The sequence below is a fragment of the Schistocerca nitens genome, chromosome 1, assembly GCF_023898315.1.
Source record: "Schistocerca nitens isolate TAMUIC-IGC-003100 chromosome 1, iqSchNite1.1, whole genome shotgun sequence".
Taxonomy (NCBI): domain Eukaryota; kingdom Metazoa; phylum Arthropoda; class Insecta; order Orthoptera; family Acrididae; genus Schistocerca; species Schistocerca nitens.
This window is the reverse complement of record NC_064614.1, coordinates 478,877,129-478,891,736: the sequence shown is the minus strand read 5'-3', so window position 1 is coordinate 478,891,736 and position 14,608 is coordinate 478,877,129. Positions and strand designations below refer to the sequence as shown.

The 14,608-nt window shown below is 40.5% G+C and overlaps 2 protein-coding genes across 3 annotated transcripts in view; both read right to left on the bottom strand.

The window, feature by feature from the left end:
• Positions 1-3,533: 3,533 nt before the first annotated feature.
• LOC126255037 (uncharacterized) lies at positions 3,534-4,229 on the bottom strand. The gene has a single exon (XM_049955364.1). The coding sequence runs from the start codon at positions 4,227-4,229 to the stop codon at positions 3,534-3,536; it is 696 nt and encodes a 231-aa protein (XP_049811321.1).
• Positions 4,230-10,158: 5,929 nt separating this feature from the next.
• LOC126252105 (ralA-binding protein 1) overlaps positions 10,159-14,608 on the bottom strand; it is a 127,494-nt gene continuing 123,044 nt past the window's right edge. For both annotated transcript variants that reach the window (XM_049952978.1, XM_049952971.1), the window contains one exon: positions 10,159-10,490. In XM_049952978.1, coding sequence (XP_049808935.1) covers positions 10,380-10,490 — 111 coding nt within the window. In that variant the 3' untranslated portion in view covers positions 10,159-10,379. The remainder of the gene's footprint in view (positions 10,491-14,608) is intronic.

The window sequence follows — 14,608 nt, the reverse complement described above, 5'->3', positions numbered from 1 at the left end:
AAACACATCAGACAGGAATACATTCAGAAGCAAAATTGATAAATGCAAGTTTATCTCCAGAGACAGAACCAAAAGTGGACCAAAGAAAGAAAGGCCTTCAGGGAGAAAATGAAGAAATATTAGGAAAATAAGAAGACCCCTAAGAAAGATTGAGAATTCATCTGCTTCTTGTTCTCCAGTGGGGACATTCAATACTACTACTACTACTACTACTACTACTACTATTATTACTAAAATAGACTGGCAATAATGATAACTGTTGGTGTAGAATACATCTCTATTGATAGAAGCAGCTTTTAATTGCCAATGTACTAATTAGTTCATTCTACAGCCATAAATGTTCTCTTTCTTAATGCAATCTTCTATATATTATGAATGAACTATCTTAACCAATATGAATGACTGCCTTAACCAAATTAACAACGCAGCATTCTTGTCTTCCTTTGACTCCTAATTGTTTAGTTGTGAAGTGTTGCTTGCCCACTAGATGTCTAAGTGGAATCTTTCCCTTCATTCCTTTTACTTATATGCTTGAGAAGGCAGGCTCCACTTCATTTATCTCAGAGGCTGCAGGTATTAATCATGACTTAGTTGTAAGAACATCATAGCATTTAGCTGGAATGGTTTAGGTTAAAACTCATCGCAATGCTGCCAAGTACTTACGAGGTGTTGCCCGCAATATCTGAGAATTTCATTGTACCAGACAAACCAGTAGCAGTATTTCACCTGTAGATATCTCAAGGTACACGTCTTAGCTACTGTGGCACAGAGTTTACATCTTTGGCACATGCCTTTGTGAGTTGTAGAGGTGTGTGTCAGGCCTTTTTCAGTGCTTCTGTGAATTGTGAAATGGATAGCATGAAGGACAGAGGCATTGGGTGAGAGTGCAATTAGTCAAGCAAGAACATTTGTGTGGTTCAGGGAAGGCTGAGAATCTGTGGAAAATGACAAACATGTTGGTCGACGGTCAATGTGACAACAATGGAAATGGTCAATTCACAATCTTTGTAACGGACTTGGGCATGTCTGCAGTACATGACAATGAATTCCAGCCAATGAACTGAACATGAGACAAATTGCAGCGAAGTTTGTCCCTCGCCTTCTCAGCATCCATCAACGAAACTGTATCTGAACTCATAACAGTTGATGAATCTTGGGTCTACAGTTATGACCCTGAAATGAAGCAACGAGCACCACAGTGGAAAATGCCATCTCCTCCATGGCTGGAAAAAGCTTGTCAAGTTCTTTAGCAACATGAAGTCAATGCTGAACTTTCTTTCTTTCGACATTTGGGGAATATTGCAAAAAGAGTTCAAACCTGGTCAGACTTAATGGGCAGTTTTACTGCAAGGTTTTGAAGTGACTGATGGAAAATGTTCAACACAAAAAACCAGAGATGTGGAAAAAAAGAGACTGGTTGGCACACCATGACATTGCACCCGCACACAGCTTGCTCATTGTGAAGGAATGCCTGGCCAAAAACAGCATGGCAGTGCTGCCCCTCATCTTCTCTACTCACCAGACTAGCCCGTGCAACTTCTGCCTGTTCCTGAAGATGAAAATCACGTTGAAAGGGCGACATGTTGACTCAGCTGAAAACATCCAATTGGAATCACAATGGGTCCTGAACATCCTTCACCCTGTGCACTTCCAGAAGTGCTTCCAAAAATGGGGCCAGTCCTGGGATTGTTGCTTAATTATCCACAGTGACTACTTTGAAGGTCACAGAGGACATTAGTACAAAATTGTTAAGTCTTTCGTGGCCACTTGTTGACAAACTGCCTGTTGGCTTCTGTAGAGGGTTCTTTAGCCAATGTTTGTGTGTTGATTCTATTGAGGTTTTCTGGTACAAGTGGCTGGCATTGTCAGAGCTTCACCCTCCATTGCTGGTGGCAGACTGGAGTCAAGCTCATGGCTGCAGGTTATATGTACATGGCGTGCCAATGCCCAAGGGCTCTTGTGAAATCATTTCTGATGTGGTTCTCCCTTTGCTGCCTGCAATGGTCGTTTGCTGCAGCAAGGGAACTCAGCAGCCATTCACCTTAACACCACCTTCTTTCTTGGTGACATTATTCTCATCTTTGTGTATTTCTACAGCTTCTCTGACCAGGCGGGTGTGATAGAAGTTCTTGCTGTAGAGAAGAGCTATGTCAGCAAATTTTACTATGTGGTCGCTCACACACAGCTTGTGCTCTGCCACCCATCCCACCTTGCAATGTTGCTTATATTCTGTGATCCCAGTGTGGACTGAGCATCCAGTCATTCCAACATAAACTTTTTTTGCACGCACTTGGTATCTAGTATATTCACGAGTTCCTTTCCTCCTTTGCTGATATGAGACACTCTGTGATCTTCTTTGTCAGTTTATAAAATGTCTTTATGCCGTGTTTGCCCAATATATGACCGATTCTGTCCATCACTTGGGAACGTGTGGCAGAAAGGCCATACCTGACATTTCATTTCCGATGTGTCACTTCATTGAATGTTTGACTCTGTGACACTTCTTATGTACTTAGTGGAGTACCCATTGCTCCTCAGAACACTTTCCAGGTGTTGGATTTCTTGTTTGAGGTGCTGCGGCTCACATTAAAAGTGTATTAATCATGCCTCTTTTGTGGCTCGGTGTTGATTTGACAGTTCATTCAAGTATCAGGGCGGGTGTGTCAGGTTTTGATACATGGTGTGTCCTAGGTTTTCACCATCCCCTGTGACTAGCACATCTAGAAAGGATAGCTGTTTGCCCTTCTCTATCTCCATGGTAAATTTTATGTTGGGATGGAGGTTGTTAAAGTGTATTAGGGAGTCACGGAGCTGTTTCTCACCACACCTCGAAGCAGAGCCAGTGCAAGTCCAAGTGCCGCCCAGTGCGAGCTGCTAAATTTTTTTATACAAAACGTTAGTGGAATTTTATGTAAACAAATCTGTAAGAAATGTCAGCAATCAATCACAATTTTTGTTTTTACTTTTCAGATCTACCTAGGTTTCGGTCACTGAATGGCCAGTCTCAAAGCTTTTGATATGTGCTTACATCTAAACCGTCTTGTTGACAGTTACGTTCAGCATGACAGTATAGATGTAAACATAACTCAAAGCATTGAGAATAGCCACACTGTGCCCAAAATTGATGTAATCTGGAAAATAAAAACAAAAATTGCGACTAATGGGTGACATTCTCTACAGATTTGTACAAAACAGTTGCTGGGCACCAGCTCAAAAATGGAGTCAGACCTGATTGAAGAACTCTAGCTAATTTTAATAAACCTTGGGAATTTACAAAAATGTTCAAATGTGTGTGAAATCTTATCAATGGTTCTGAACAGATAATGTATTCAATGGAAAACAAAATATATTTACAATTTAATGGTAATTTGGTTTGAACAATAATATTTACAATAACTATTTAATGTTGAACAAAATAAGAAACAACACAGTAAATAACCAAGACACTGACCATAATATAAAAATTTTAAAAAACATGAGACAAATCGAACCTTCCTAGCTTTTGCTTGTGCAAACTTTTTCACACCATCTGTTTAATTTAAGTCATCTGCAAGCTCATGCTCAATTGATATTGTTGCAAGACCAGTCGAACGAGTTTGGCTCATCGTTGATCGGAGGTATGTCTGCATCAATTTCAGTTTTGAGAAACTCCTCTCTCCACTCGCAACTGTCACTGGGAGTGTTAAGAGAATTCTCAGAGCAATGTTAACATTAGGGCAAAAATTATGTCTTCCTATAAACTTCAGAGTCTCTTTTGGACCTATTCCAGGTTTCAACAATGTTGAAAGCACTTTTAGTTCTTCCCTTAACTCCAGTGCACCAATGTCGCTTGACTCATGATCTTGCAAAATCGCTGCGAGATTACACTTTGTGTCCAGGCTGTCAGGAGGTGCATTCTTCAGCTCGCTAATGTCATAGAGAAAATCAAAATAATCACAATGAGATTTCAGTTGATTGAATCTCCCATCCAAAGATGTGGTTACTATCTCTAAAAGATAACAGTAGAATTCAATCTTGTAATGTTTTGTTGGGTCATCTATTGTCTCATCCCTTCCTTCATAGGTAAAGTATATTGGCTTCTTACTTCGTTGCCGGGAAACACTTACCTGTGGTAACATTAGATCTTCTAGCTCTAATTCTGTAGCCAATTCTTTGGAATCCGTCAAGAAAGACACAAACTTTTCTTCTGTTCTGCAGGTCTCAAAATATGCTTTTGTTTTTTCAAGCATTTCCACAGCCTCAGAAACATTTATGTCAACGGTCTGGAGGGTCGTACCAGATTACCAAAGAAGTGAGAAAGGTGTAATTTTTTATTTGATTGGCAAGTGACGTTGCTTTGTGAGTGGTAATGCCATCGAATTCTTCTGATATCTGAACCAGTGCATCATAAACGCCTCCAATTTGAAACCTCAGGGGAGTAAGTGCATCGATGCGACTTTCCCATCTAGTATCGCTCAGTGGCTTCAGTGACAGGTTAGGCAGATACTTCTTCAAGACTTCTTCTCGTCCTCCGTTCGATGTTGGGATGTCATACAAGCTTTTCACTGTCAAAAACATGGAAACAGCATATTTAGAAGACATAGCGGCATCGTTTACAACAAGATTCAATGAGTGACTGCTACATGGTACATAAAATGCTCTCTTGTTCATATCTGAAATTCTTTTCTGGAGACCAGACTTCTTTCCTTTCATGTTTGCTCCATTGCCATATCCTTGCCCTCTCATATTACACAAAAGGAATTTTTTATCTTCCAAGAACTTGAGTATGACCTGCATCAAAGTGGAGCTTGAAGAATCGGGCACTGGAAGAAATCCCAGGAAATGCTCCCGAATTCGGACATCGTATACCCCATCAAGTCTTGTCTCCTAGACGAAACGTACCGCAAGTGTCATCTGCTCAGCTTTTGAAATATCTGGTGTGTAGTCCAGAATTATACTCTGTGTTTCTTTTCCAAGATAATGATGACCCTTGTTCTCACCTTGCTTTGTTCTGTGCAGGTGCTCCATCATCACAGCATTGAACTTTCCGAATAATTCAATGAGTTTCAAGAAGTTTCCATTGTCAGGCTGAAAGAGTGTATCTGTACTTCCTCTCAGAGGCAGACATTGCCGACCCAGGAAATGAATTATTGCTATTAAGCGCTCAAGAACATTTTTCCAATGTTCGCTTTCAGTATTCAGAAGCCTTTGATGATGGGCGTCGACAGTTCATGACTTTTTCAGTCCCTCGGAAAACACGATCCACTTTTTATGTGAATTCAAATGCTTGGTAGACTTCCCATGACTTTTGAGATATGAAATAAGGTGCAGCCAGTCGCTTATACCATTCTTTACTGTAGATGACGAAAAAAGTTTGCAACAAAAGCAGAACACAGCATCCTTGCTCTTTGAGTACACCAACCAATGTCTATCTGCTTCTCCTAAATTCTTCAAAGAATAGCTATAGTGCACAGGGCTGAAACGCTGGTTGTCCACATTTTTAGGACATTCTTCAGCTTCCTTAATGCGCTCGGGAGGACCTCGCATGACCAAAGTCATTTGGCAGTAGGTAATAATTTCCGGCCATCTTCTGGGATGTGAGTCAATTGTGTATTCCAGTTTAGGCTTGCCTACAATCCCTTCTCCGGTGATGAGTACCTCGGCTGATGCTCCTCTGGTATTTTCTGAATCGGGTCACCTAATTTCAGTTCTGCCTGATGTTTCAATCTCGGAGCTTTCGTCACAAAGCAAGTCTTGAGTCCAGATGAGGTCTGTTGAACATGTTGTGGATAGTCCACCGTCAGCATTGCTACTGTATGTGGTGGTCGCAGTACTGTGTTCGTCGACTTTCTGCTCATGTCCTGAAGATAAAGATGTAGCTGCAGCAGCTCCACTAGTTTCTGTACTTTCAGGATCTATTTTTCGACCCTCGCCGCTGCTAGGTCGTACTCTCGTTGGCTTGAAATATCTTTGTAGTGCATCCTTTTGCTTCTTATTGTCATCTTCCTTCAGTGCCCGTCTTTTCCTATATTCACTGCCAGACAGTCTTTTTCTACCGTTGGACATGTTTCGATCCAGCCTGTAAAGAACAATTATGTGAAACTAACTGTTGATGTCAGTGTAATAACTTTATTTGCGACACACTTCGCAGACAATTTCCTGATATTACACTGCACATAAACGGAAAATTATATTACTGTAGGATACACTGTTCAGGAGATGAAGTCATAAGAATTGAACTGTGTGAAATTGAATTTCAGGCCAAATTTCACTACAGAGACAGGTGAAACGGTCAAAGAGTGGGGCAGAAGACAATTGAGAGAGGAAGAATAAGGAGACAGAGTAACATAATAATGCAATAAATACACACATCGGCATCGATGGGTACTAATACTAGTCGAAATATATTAACTCAATGCACTGTGGTTGTTCATTTCAAAGAAATGACACTCGACATTTATCATAATTTCCATGTGTCATTTCTTTTGTGTCTGATTATGGAATAAGGGGTAACAAATTAGTCATCACCATATCACTTCACTTTTCTTCACTTTATATTCATTCTAGCTATTGGGACGATGCGTGCTTATTTGCCAACTTGCCAATTTTTGAAGTAACAGATCATAAGAAAAATAAATTTTCCTGTTCTGCAATCTTGAAGGAGAAAAATTCTATCTTATGAGTAACGTGCAATCGCAATAATAATTGTACGTTATATGAAAAGCACTTACCTATTACATCCCAAGTTGCAAGAAATTTGGATGCACCAATTCTTCTGTTCTTACAAAATGCAATGAAAGTGCTTCTGACCAATCTTGACTCCCTCGGCCAACTACCGAAATGAATTCTGTAGTTTTCGTTGTAGAGAACGCAATAATACCTATTGCCTGGAAGGAGAAGTGGTGACACGGCAGTGCCAGGAACTAGATCACGTGATGAAGTACAGCTAGGCTACGGTTAAACTAGTGCCCAAGAAGAAGCAGAAGCAAGAAGCTCACAATAAGTATGTGACCGATGATATGGATAAATGTATTATCAGGCAGCAATTTCTATGGCATTATGAACAATAGAAAGAAATACGAACTTTTCGAAAACTGCACAACTTTTGACAAACAGAAATGAGCTTCAAAGCTAGCAAGGAAACCCTTAGAAGCAATGTTCTGTCTATGGATTTTCGTTTTAGAAGGTGTCAAAATTAACGTTTTGTTTTGTGCGGACGAGAGGGCATTGTTGTTCCATCAGAATCAAAGCGACCAGTAGTTTACTAAGATGAAACTTGGATTCTCATGCATTATACAGTAAATAAATGTTGGCAAAGTGATAGTGTGCGAGTAGTATTGTCAAACAAAAGTGCCGGTCTGAGTTTAATTATTACTCATGTAGGCAGAAACAGGTGTTTCATAGCTCAAAAACCAAAACGTCTGACTATCACTCGAAACCCAACTTGTGCCCGGCTTATTAGCAATGTCTTTATCCATTGTTATTACTCGAAGCGTATTTACCCATTCGGAATACTTCTAGCCACTGTAGGTATTGGATATGTTTGATTGTAGTAATGTTCAACCATTTTTTTCCATAATGCGGGAAGAATAAAACACTCGGAAACTGCCATTGAAGGGCTTAGCAAAATTGCTTCAGGCTTAACATGTAACTGCAGTATCAAACATTGCATTCCTATTTCCAAATTAGATTTCGTGTTCTGAAAAATTAGTTGTGACTAAACACATAGTGTGTAACAGGCTGGCAGTGCTCCACTCATAAGAATACTGGTGTGTACTCCAGACTGCTTCTCCATCTCTGTTCCTCCAGTGTAAACATGATGGTGCTGCTACAGTGGCGAGGAAGAAATTAGTCCTCCTCCTGCCCCTGGTTCAACAGGGGTGGCCAGCAGCAGGTAGTCGAGGCGCTATGCCACAGTTCCCAAAGCCGCTCCCTCCGAGGTTTGGTTTCGAATCCCCTCTTGGGCATGAATGTTGAGTTTGTCCTTAAAAAAACGTGCGGGGGGGGGGGGGGGGGGCAGATTTGCTGCCCCTCGGAAAGTGCCACCCCGTGCGGCCGCACGTACCTTGCTCCAGCCCTGCCTCTCGAAGGTATAATTGAGTTACCTGTACCACATCTTAGGTTTACAAGGTGTCAAGTCCAGTGCTTGTGCTTTGAAATGTTCCATGAAGAAGGTGGCCACCACTGGACTACCCATGGAAATGCGTTCCAACTGTTCATTGCCATCCACGTGAAATAGCTCATGGTGAGACACCCATGAAAGATCACTGTGATGTCTTGTGGGAAAATGGAACCGATGTACTGCAGAGTGTTACTGAGTGGCACTTTGGTAAACAAAGAAACATAATCAAAGCTGACCAGGATGTCATTTGGACCTGAAGAAGCTAAAACTTGGATCAAACAACATCCTGGTCAGGTTTGATGTGGTTTTTTGTTTACGAAAGTGCCACTCAGTACCTCTCTGCAGCACATTGGTTCCATTTTCCTGCAAGATATCACAGTGCTCTGTCGTGCATGTCTCCCAAGAGCTATTTCACCTGGAGTGGCAACTTATATGAACAGCTGGAAGGCATCACCATGGGTAATCCTCTTAGTCCAGTGGTGGCCAACTTCTTTGTTGAACTTTTTGAAACAAACACACTCAACTTGGCACCTTCTAAACATAAAGTGTGGTACAGAAACATTGATGATACTTTTGTTGTGTGGAGCCATGGTGATGAACAGTTCAATGACTTCTTAAGACACTTGAACCGCCTCCACGCCAACATAAAATTTACAATGGAGCTAGAAAAGGAAAAATAGCCACCCTTTCTAGATGTGATGGTCACAAGGGATAGTGAAAACCTGGGACAAATTGTCAAATCACCACCCAAGCCAGAAAAGAGGCATGATTAATATGCTCTTAATATGAGAAAGGTGAATATGTGAACTGCAGCACCTCAGATGAGAGATGCAACACCTAGGAAGCTCTCTGAGGAGCAATGGTTACTCTACCAGTTACGTAAGAAGTGTCTTAGACTCAAACACTCAGCAAAGTGACACATCACAAAAAGAAATGTCAGATATGATCATTTTGCCATACATTGCCAAAGTAACAGACAGAATCAGTCATATATTGCACAAACACAGCATAAAGACTATTTATAAACAAATAAACAAGATAAAAGAGTGTCTCAGATTGGGAGAGGAGAAAAGGAACTCACTTGCAAAGTTGGGAATATATTGGATAACATGTACATACAGAAAAGTTTATGTTGGAATAACTGGACACAGAACATATGCAGCACTGCAGGTTGGGGAAGGTGGAAAAATCAGCCATGACAGAGCATGCGTTATGTGTGACTGACCACATAGTAAAATTGGGCAGCACAGAAGTACTTGCTATAGAGAAGATTTTTCACACTTGCTTGTTCAGAAAAGCTATTGAAGCGAGCTTGACTTCAGGCCAACACCAGCAATGGTAGCAGAAGGTTTGACAATGCCAGCCACTTGTGCTGGAGAAATGTCAGTAAAATCAACAAACAAACAACTGAAGAACCAACAGGCATCTTGTCTGAGATCATTAGGGTGTAAGTACAGTCTTGAATATTTTGAGTAGCCCCTCATAGCACATTAATACAAGTTTGAGATGTATCCTGTTTTCCAAAATTATGGCAGCTGATATTTTCATAGCTTATTGTTATCTATAAATTTCAATTTTTGACAGTTTACAAACCCATAATTTTAACCCTTAACAAGATCACAGTGGTTGCAGAACACTAGAAGTCATCTAGAAGTCAAACTAATGCAAAGAACTTTGAAATAACTACTAATTCCTTCTCTTGCTATTTTTGAATAGAGCTGATGTGCTTAGTATTAACGTGTACAAAAGACCCTGTTCATCTAGTGAATCTTCAGATGTTCTTTGTAAGGCATGTTGGAATGGCTGTCTAAATAATTGTCAGTTTGATGCACATTCTTACATGCATAACTATTAACAAGATCATCATTTTAATATACCCATAGAAAAGGGAGTAATACCCTTTTATGGGATTTTTCTCACATTGTTTAAACATTTCCACACTCACAAAACCGCCAGAAAGTACATCTACGTTACACTTGAAGCTACCTAAGTTATCTTACTGCATACTCTAAACACTTCTGTTTCTCATACAGGATAATTTGAAATGGGAGTCAACATAATAGCATACTTACTTTATTACACACTTTGTACTACATATAATATCAGATACAGTTCAGTAATGAAAGCAGAATGATACTGTTACTTTGAGTGAACTAAAAACTTTCACCAGTCTGCTTATTGTAATAAAACTTTGTATTGGATAGTTGGAATAATTAACTTCTTCATTATCAGTATCACCTCTTTCAACAATAACTTCTTTATTTCACGTGTCAATAATTCATATTTGTTTTGACTCTTGTGAGAGTTGTAGAAGGCTGAGCTGAACTCTGAGGTTGACACACGCCTTTCTCTCATCCATGATGCATTTTATGAGGCTTGCCTTCTTTTGCTGAAAAACACCCAAGTAAAATTAACAAGAGCAACAAGTAACATAACCAATTAAATGGTGGCTGTGGAAGTTTAATCTGTTATGAGAAGCGAGTTTTTCAACTGCAACTTTGACAAACAATACTGCTTCACAGAGCAGACAAGAGCATGCATGAATAATAAATTAAACTGGAACCTTTTCTGCTGCGTTGTTCAATAAGTAATCAGAGTTATATATTATGTAAGATAAGACAATGGTGATAGTTGATACTTAAATTATATACTTGGCATCACATCAGTAGTATCATAGAACACTGAAAGCATGTAGTGTGCTCCAGTGCATGTATGACAGTATAACAAGATAATATTCAACATGATTTTAAAAAGCATTTAGAGCATTTAGAGTGGTTCATGGTGTGGGTTCCTGTAGTCATGTCCTAGTTCATGAACCACGGGCAACGTATGAGTGGCCAAGTAAGTGGTCCCGACAGTCGGGATACCAGTTACTTTGGAATAAGGCTGGGCATCTCAGACATATTCTGAGTCGTGGTCACCTTTGTGCTCATACGGCAAAGACTACCAAATCCACCGGTTAGTCCCTCAGACGTTAGGGGTAAAACCCAATGGGACTCGGGGCAGGTAAGGCTAGCAACCTGCTTCCCTGGTACTTTAAATATGATGCTGGCAACAATCAGAGCAAAATGCCTCTGACCTTTGGAGGTGATGGAGTCCCACCTCTGACAAACCAGGGACTCCTAAGATACGACTTGGCAAACAAATGGTAATGAGATGGGGAGCTATTAATATCAATGGGGGCTACTCTGGGAAGAAGGTAGAGCTGGCAGAGGCTGCAAGCAAGATGGGGCTGGACGTTTTAGCTGTTAGTGATGTTCGGGTAAGGGGTGAGAAAGAAGAGGAAGTGGGAGAATACAAGGTCTACCTGTCAGGAGTCAAAGCAGGAATAGCACAGTGGGGTGTAGGGTTTTACATCAGGAAAGAAATGGAACCCAGCATAGTTGCAATAAGGTATGTAAACGAACGACTGATGTGGATAGATTTGACAGTGTCTAGCAAGAAAATTAGGACTGTGTCAATATATTCGCATTGTGAAGGGACAGATCAAGATAAGATGGATAGTTTTTATGAGGCAATCAGTGATGTAGTTGTTAGAGTAAAGGGCAAGGACAGTGTTCTGCTCATGGGTGATTTTAATGCCAGGATTGGAAATCGAACAGAAGGGTATGTAAAGGTTATGGGTAAATTTGGAGAGGATATGGAGGCCAACAGGAACGGGAAACAACTCTTGGATTTCTGTGCCAGTATGGGCTTAGTAATCACAAACTCCTTTTTTAAACATAAGAACATTCACCGGTATACTTGGGAAGGCAGGGGAACCAGATCTGTCATTGACTATATAATAACAGATCAGGAATTCAGGAAGGCTGTGAGGGACACACGTGTATTCAGGGGATTCTTTGATGACACTGATCATTATTTAATCTGCAGTGAAATTGGGATTGTGAGGCCGAAAGTGCAGGAGGTAGGTCCATATGTAGGAGGATAAGAGTGGAGAAACTTCAGGATAAGGAAATCAGGCACAAGTACATAACAGCGATTTCAGAAAGGTACCAGTTAGTTGAATGTAGTCAATTACAGTCATTGGACAAGGTACAGGGATGCAGTACTAGAAGTGGCTAAATAATGTCTTGGAACAGTAGTGTGTAAAAGTAGGATGAAGCAAACAGCTTGGTGGAATGACACAGTCAAGGCAGCCTGTAAAAGGAAAAAGAAGGCCTATCAAAAATGGCTACATACTAGAACTCAGGTAGAGAGAGAAAGTTATGTTGAAGAAAGAAACAAAGCCAAACAGATAATTGCAGCATCCAAGAAGAAATCTTGGGAAGACTTTGGAAACAGGTTGGAGACCATGGGACAAGCTGCTGGAAAACCATTCTGGAGTGTAATTAGCACTCTTCGAAAGGGAGGTAAGAAGGAAATGACAAGTATTTTGGACAGGTCAGGAAAACTGCTGGTGAACCCTGTGGATGCCTTGGGCAGATGGAGGGAATATTTTGAAGAGTTGCTCAATGTAGGTGACAATACGATCAGTAATGCTTCAGATTTCGAGGTAGAATGGGATAGGAATGATGATGGAAATAGGATCACATTTGAGGAAGTGGAGAAAATGGTCAATAGATTGCAGTGCAATAAAGCAGCTGGGGTGGATGAAATTAAGTCGGAATTCATCAAATACAGTGGAATGTCAGGTCTTAAATGGCTACACAGGATAATTGAATTGGCCTGGGAGTCTGGACAGGTTCCATCAGACTGGACAAAAGCAGTAATCACACCAATCTTTAAACATGGAAACAGAAAAGATTGTAACAACTACAGAGGTATCTCTTTAATCAGCGTTGTGGGTAAAATCTTCTCAGGTATTGTTGAAAGGAAAGTGCGAGTATTAGTTGAGGACCAATTGGATGAAAATCAGTGTGGGTTTAGGCCTCTTAGAGGTTGTCAGGACCAGATCTTTAGCTTACGGCAAATAATGGAAAAGTGTTATGAGTGGAGCAGGGAATTGTATCTATGCTTTATAGATCTAGAAAAGGCATATGACCAGGTTCCTAGGATGAAGTTATTGTCTGTTCTACGAGATTATGGAATAGGAGGCAAACTTTTGCAAGCAATTAAAAGTCTTTACATGGATAGTCAGGCAGCAGTTAGAGTTGACGGTAAATTGAGTTCATGGTTCAGAGTAGTTTCAGGGGTAAGACAAGGCTGCAACCTGTCTCCACTGTTGTTCATATTATTTATGGATCATATGTTGAAAACAATAGACTGGCTGGGTGAGATTAAGATATGTGAACACAAAATAAGCAGTCTTGCATATGCGGATGACTTAGTTGTGATGGCAGGTTCTATTGAAAGTTTGCAAAGTAATATTTCAGAGCTAGATCAGAAATGTAAGGGCTATGGTATGAAGATTAGCATCTCCAAAACGAAAGCAATGTCAGTGGGAAAGAAATATAAACAGATTTGGTGCCAAGTAGGAGGAACAAAATTAGAACAGGTGGACGGTTTCAAGTACTTAGGATGCATATTCTCACAGGATGGCAACATAGTGAAAGAACTGGAAGCGAGGTGTAACAAAGCTAATGCAGTGAGCGCTCAGCTACGATCTACTCTCTTCTGTAAGAAGGAAGTCAGTACCAAGACTAAGTCATCTGTGCACCATTCAATCTTTTGACCAACTTTGTTGTATGCGAGCGAAAGCTGGGTGGATTCAGGTTACCTTATCAACAAGATTGAGCTTACGGATATGAAAGTAGCTAGGATGATTGCAGGTACTAGTAGATGGGAACAATGGCAGGAGGGTGTCCACAATGAGGAAATCAAAGAAAAACTGGGAATGAACTCTATAGATGTAGCAGTCAGGGCGATCAGGCTTAGATGGTGGGGTCATGTTACATGCATGGGAGAAGCAAGGTTACCCAAGAGACTCATGGGTTCAGCAGTAGAGGGTAGGAGGAGTCGGGGCAGACCAAGGAGAAGGTACCTGGATTCGGTTAAGAATGATTTTGAAGCAATAGGTTTAACATCAGAAGAGGCACCAATGTTAGCACTGAATAGGGGATCATGGAGGAATTTTATAAGGGGGGCTATGCTCCAGACTGAACGCTGAAAGGCATAATCAGTCTTAGATGATGATGATGATGATGATAGAGTAAACTCTAACAACTAATCTGAGGTTAAATATGATTCCATTTTGAGATTATACATGTAATTCAGATATTTCAAAATTACCATATTTTCCTCTAACTTAACTTCATAACTCATTCTGATTATCTACTGAAGGGTACAGCAGAGCAGGCTATGCACGACATTGTGATTGAGAACTTTTCTGATTCGTGCATGAGTGCTACATTTGTAAGTTTTGGCTGAAGATCACATAAAACATTTAAATTCTAGAATGCTTTCTTGTCAAAAATGAAAAACACACTCCATTACAAAATAGTGCACTTAAACTACACAAACAAGGTTTTATGTTTCCAGAATGAAATTTTCACTCTGCAGCGGAGTGTGCGCTGATATGAAACTTCCTGGCAGATTAAAACCGTGGGCCCGACCGAGACTCGAACT

Bases quoted from the DNA above. Each gene is read 5' to 3' on its own strand.
- LOC126255037 (XM_049955364.1), bottom strand. From the start codon at position 4,229: ATGCTTGAAAAAACAAAAGCATATTTTGAGACCTGCAGAACAGAAGAA.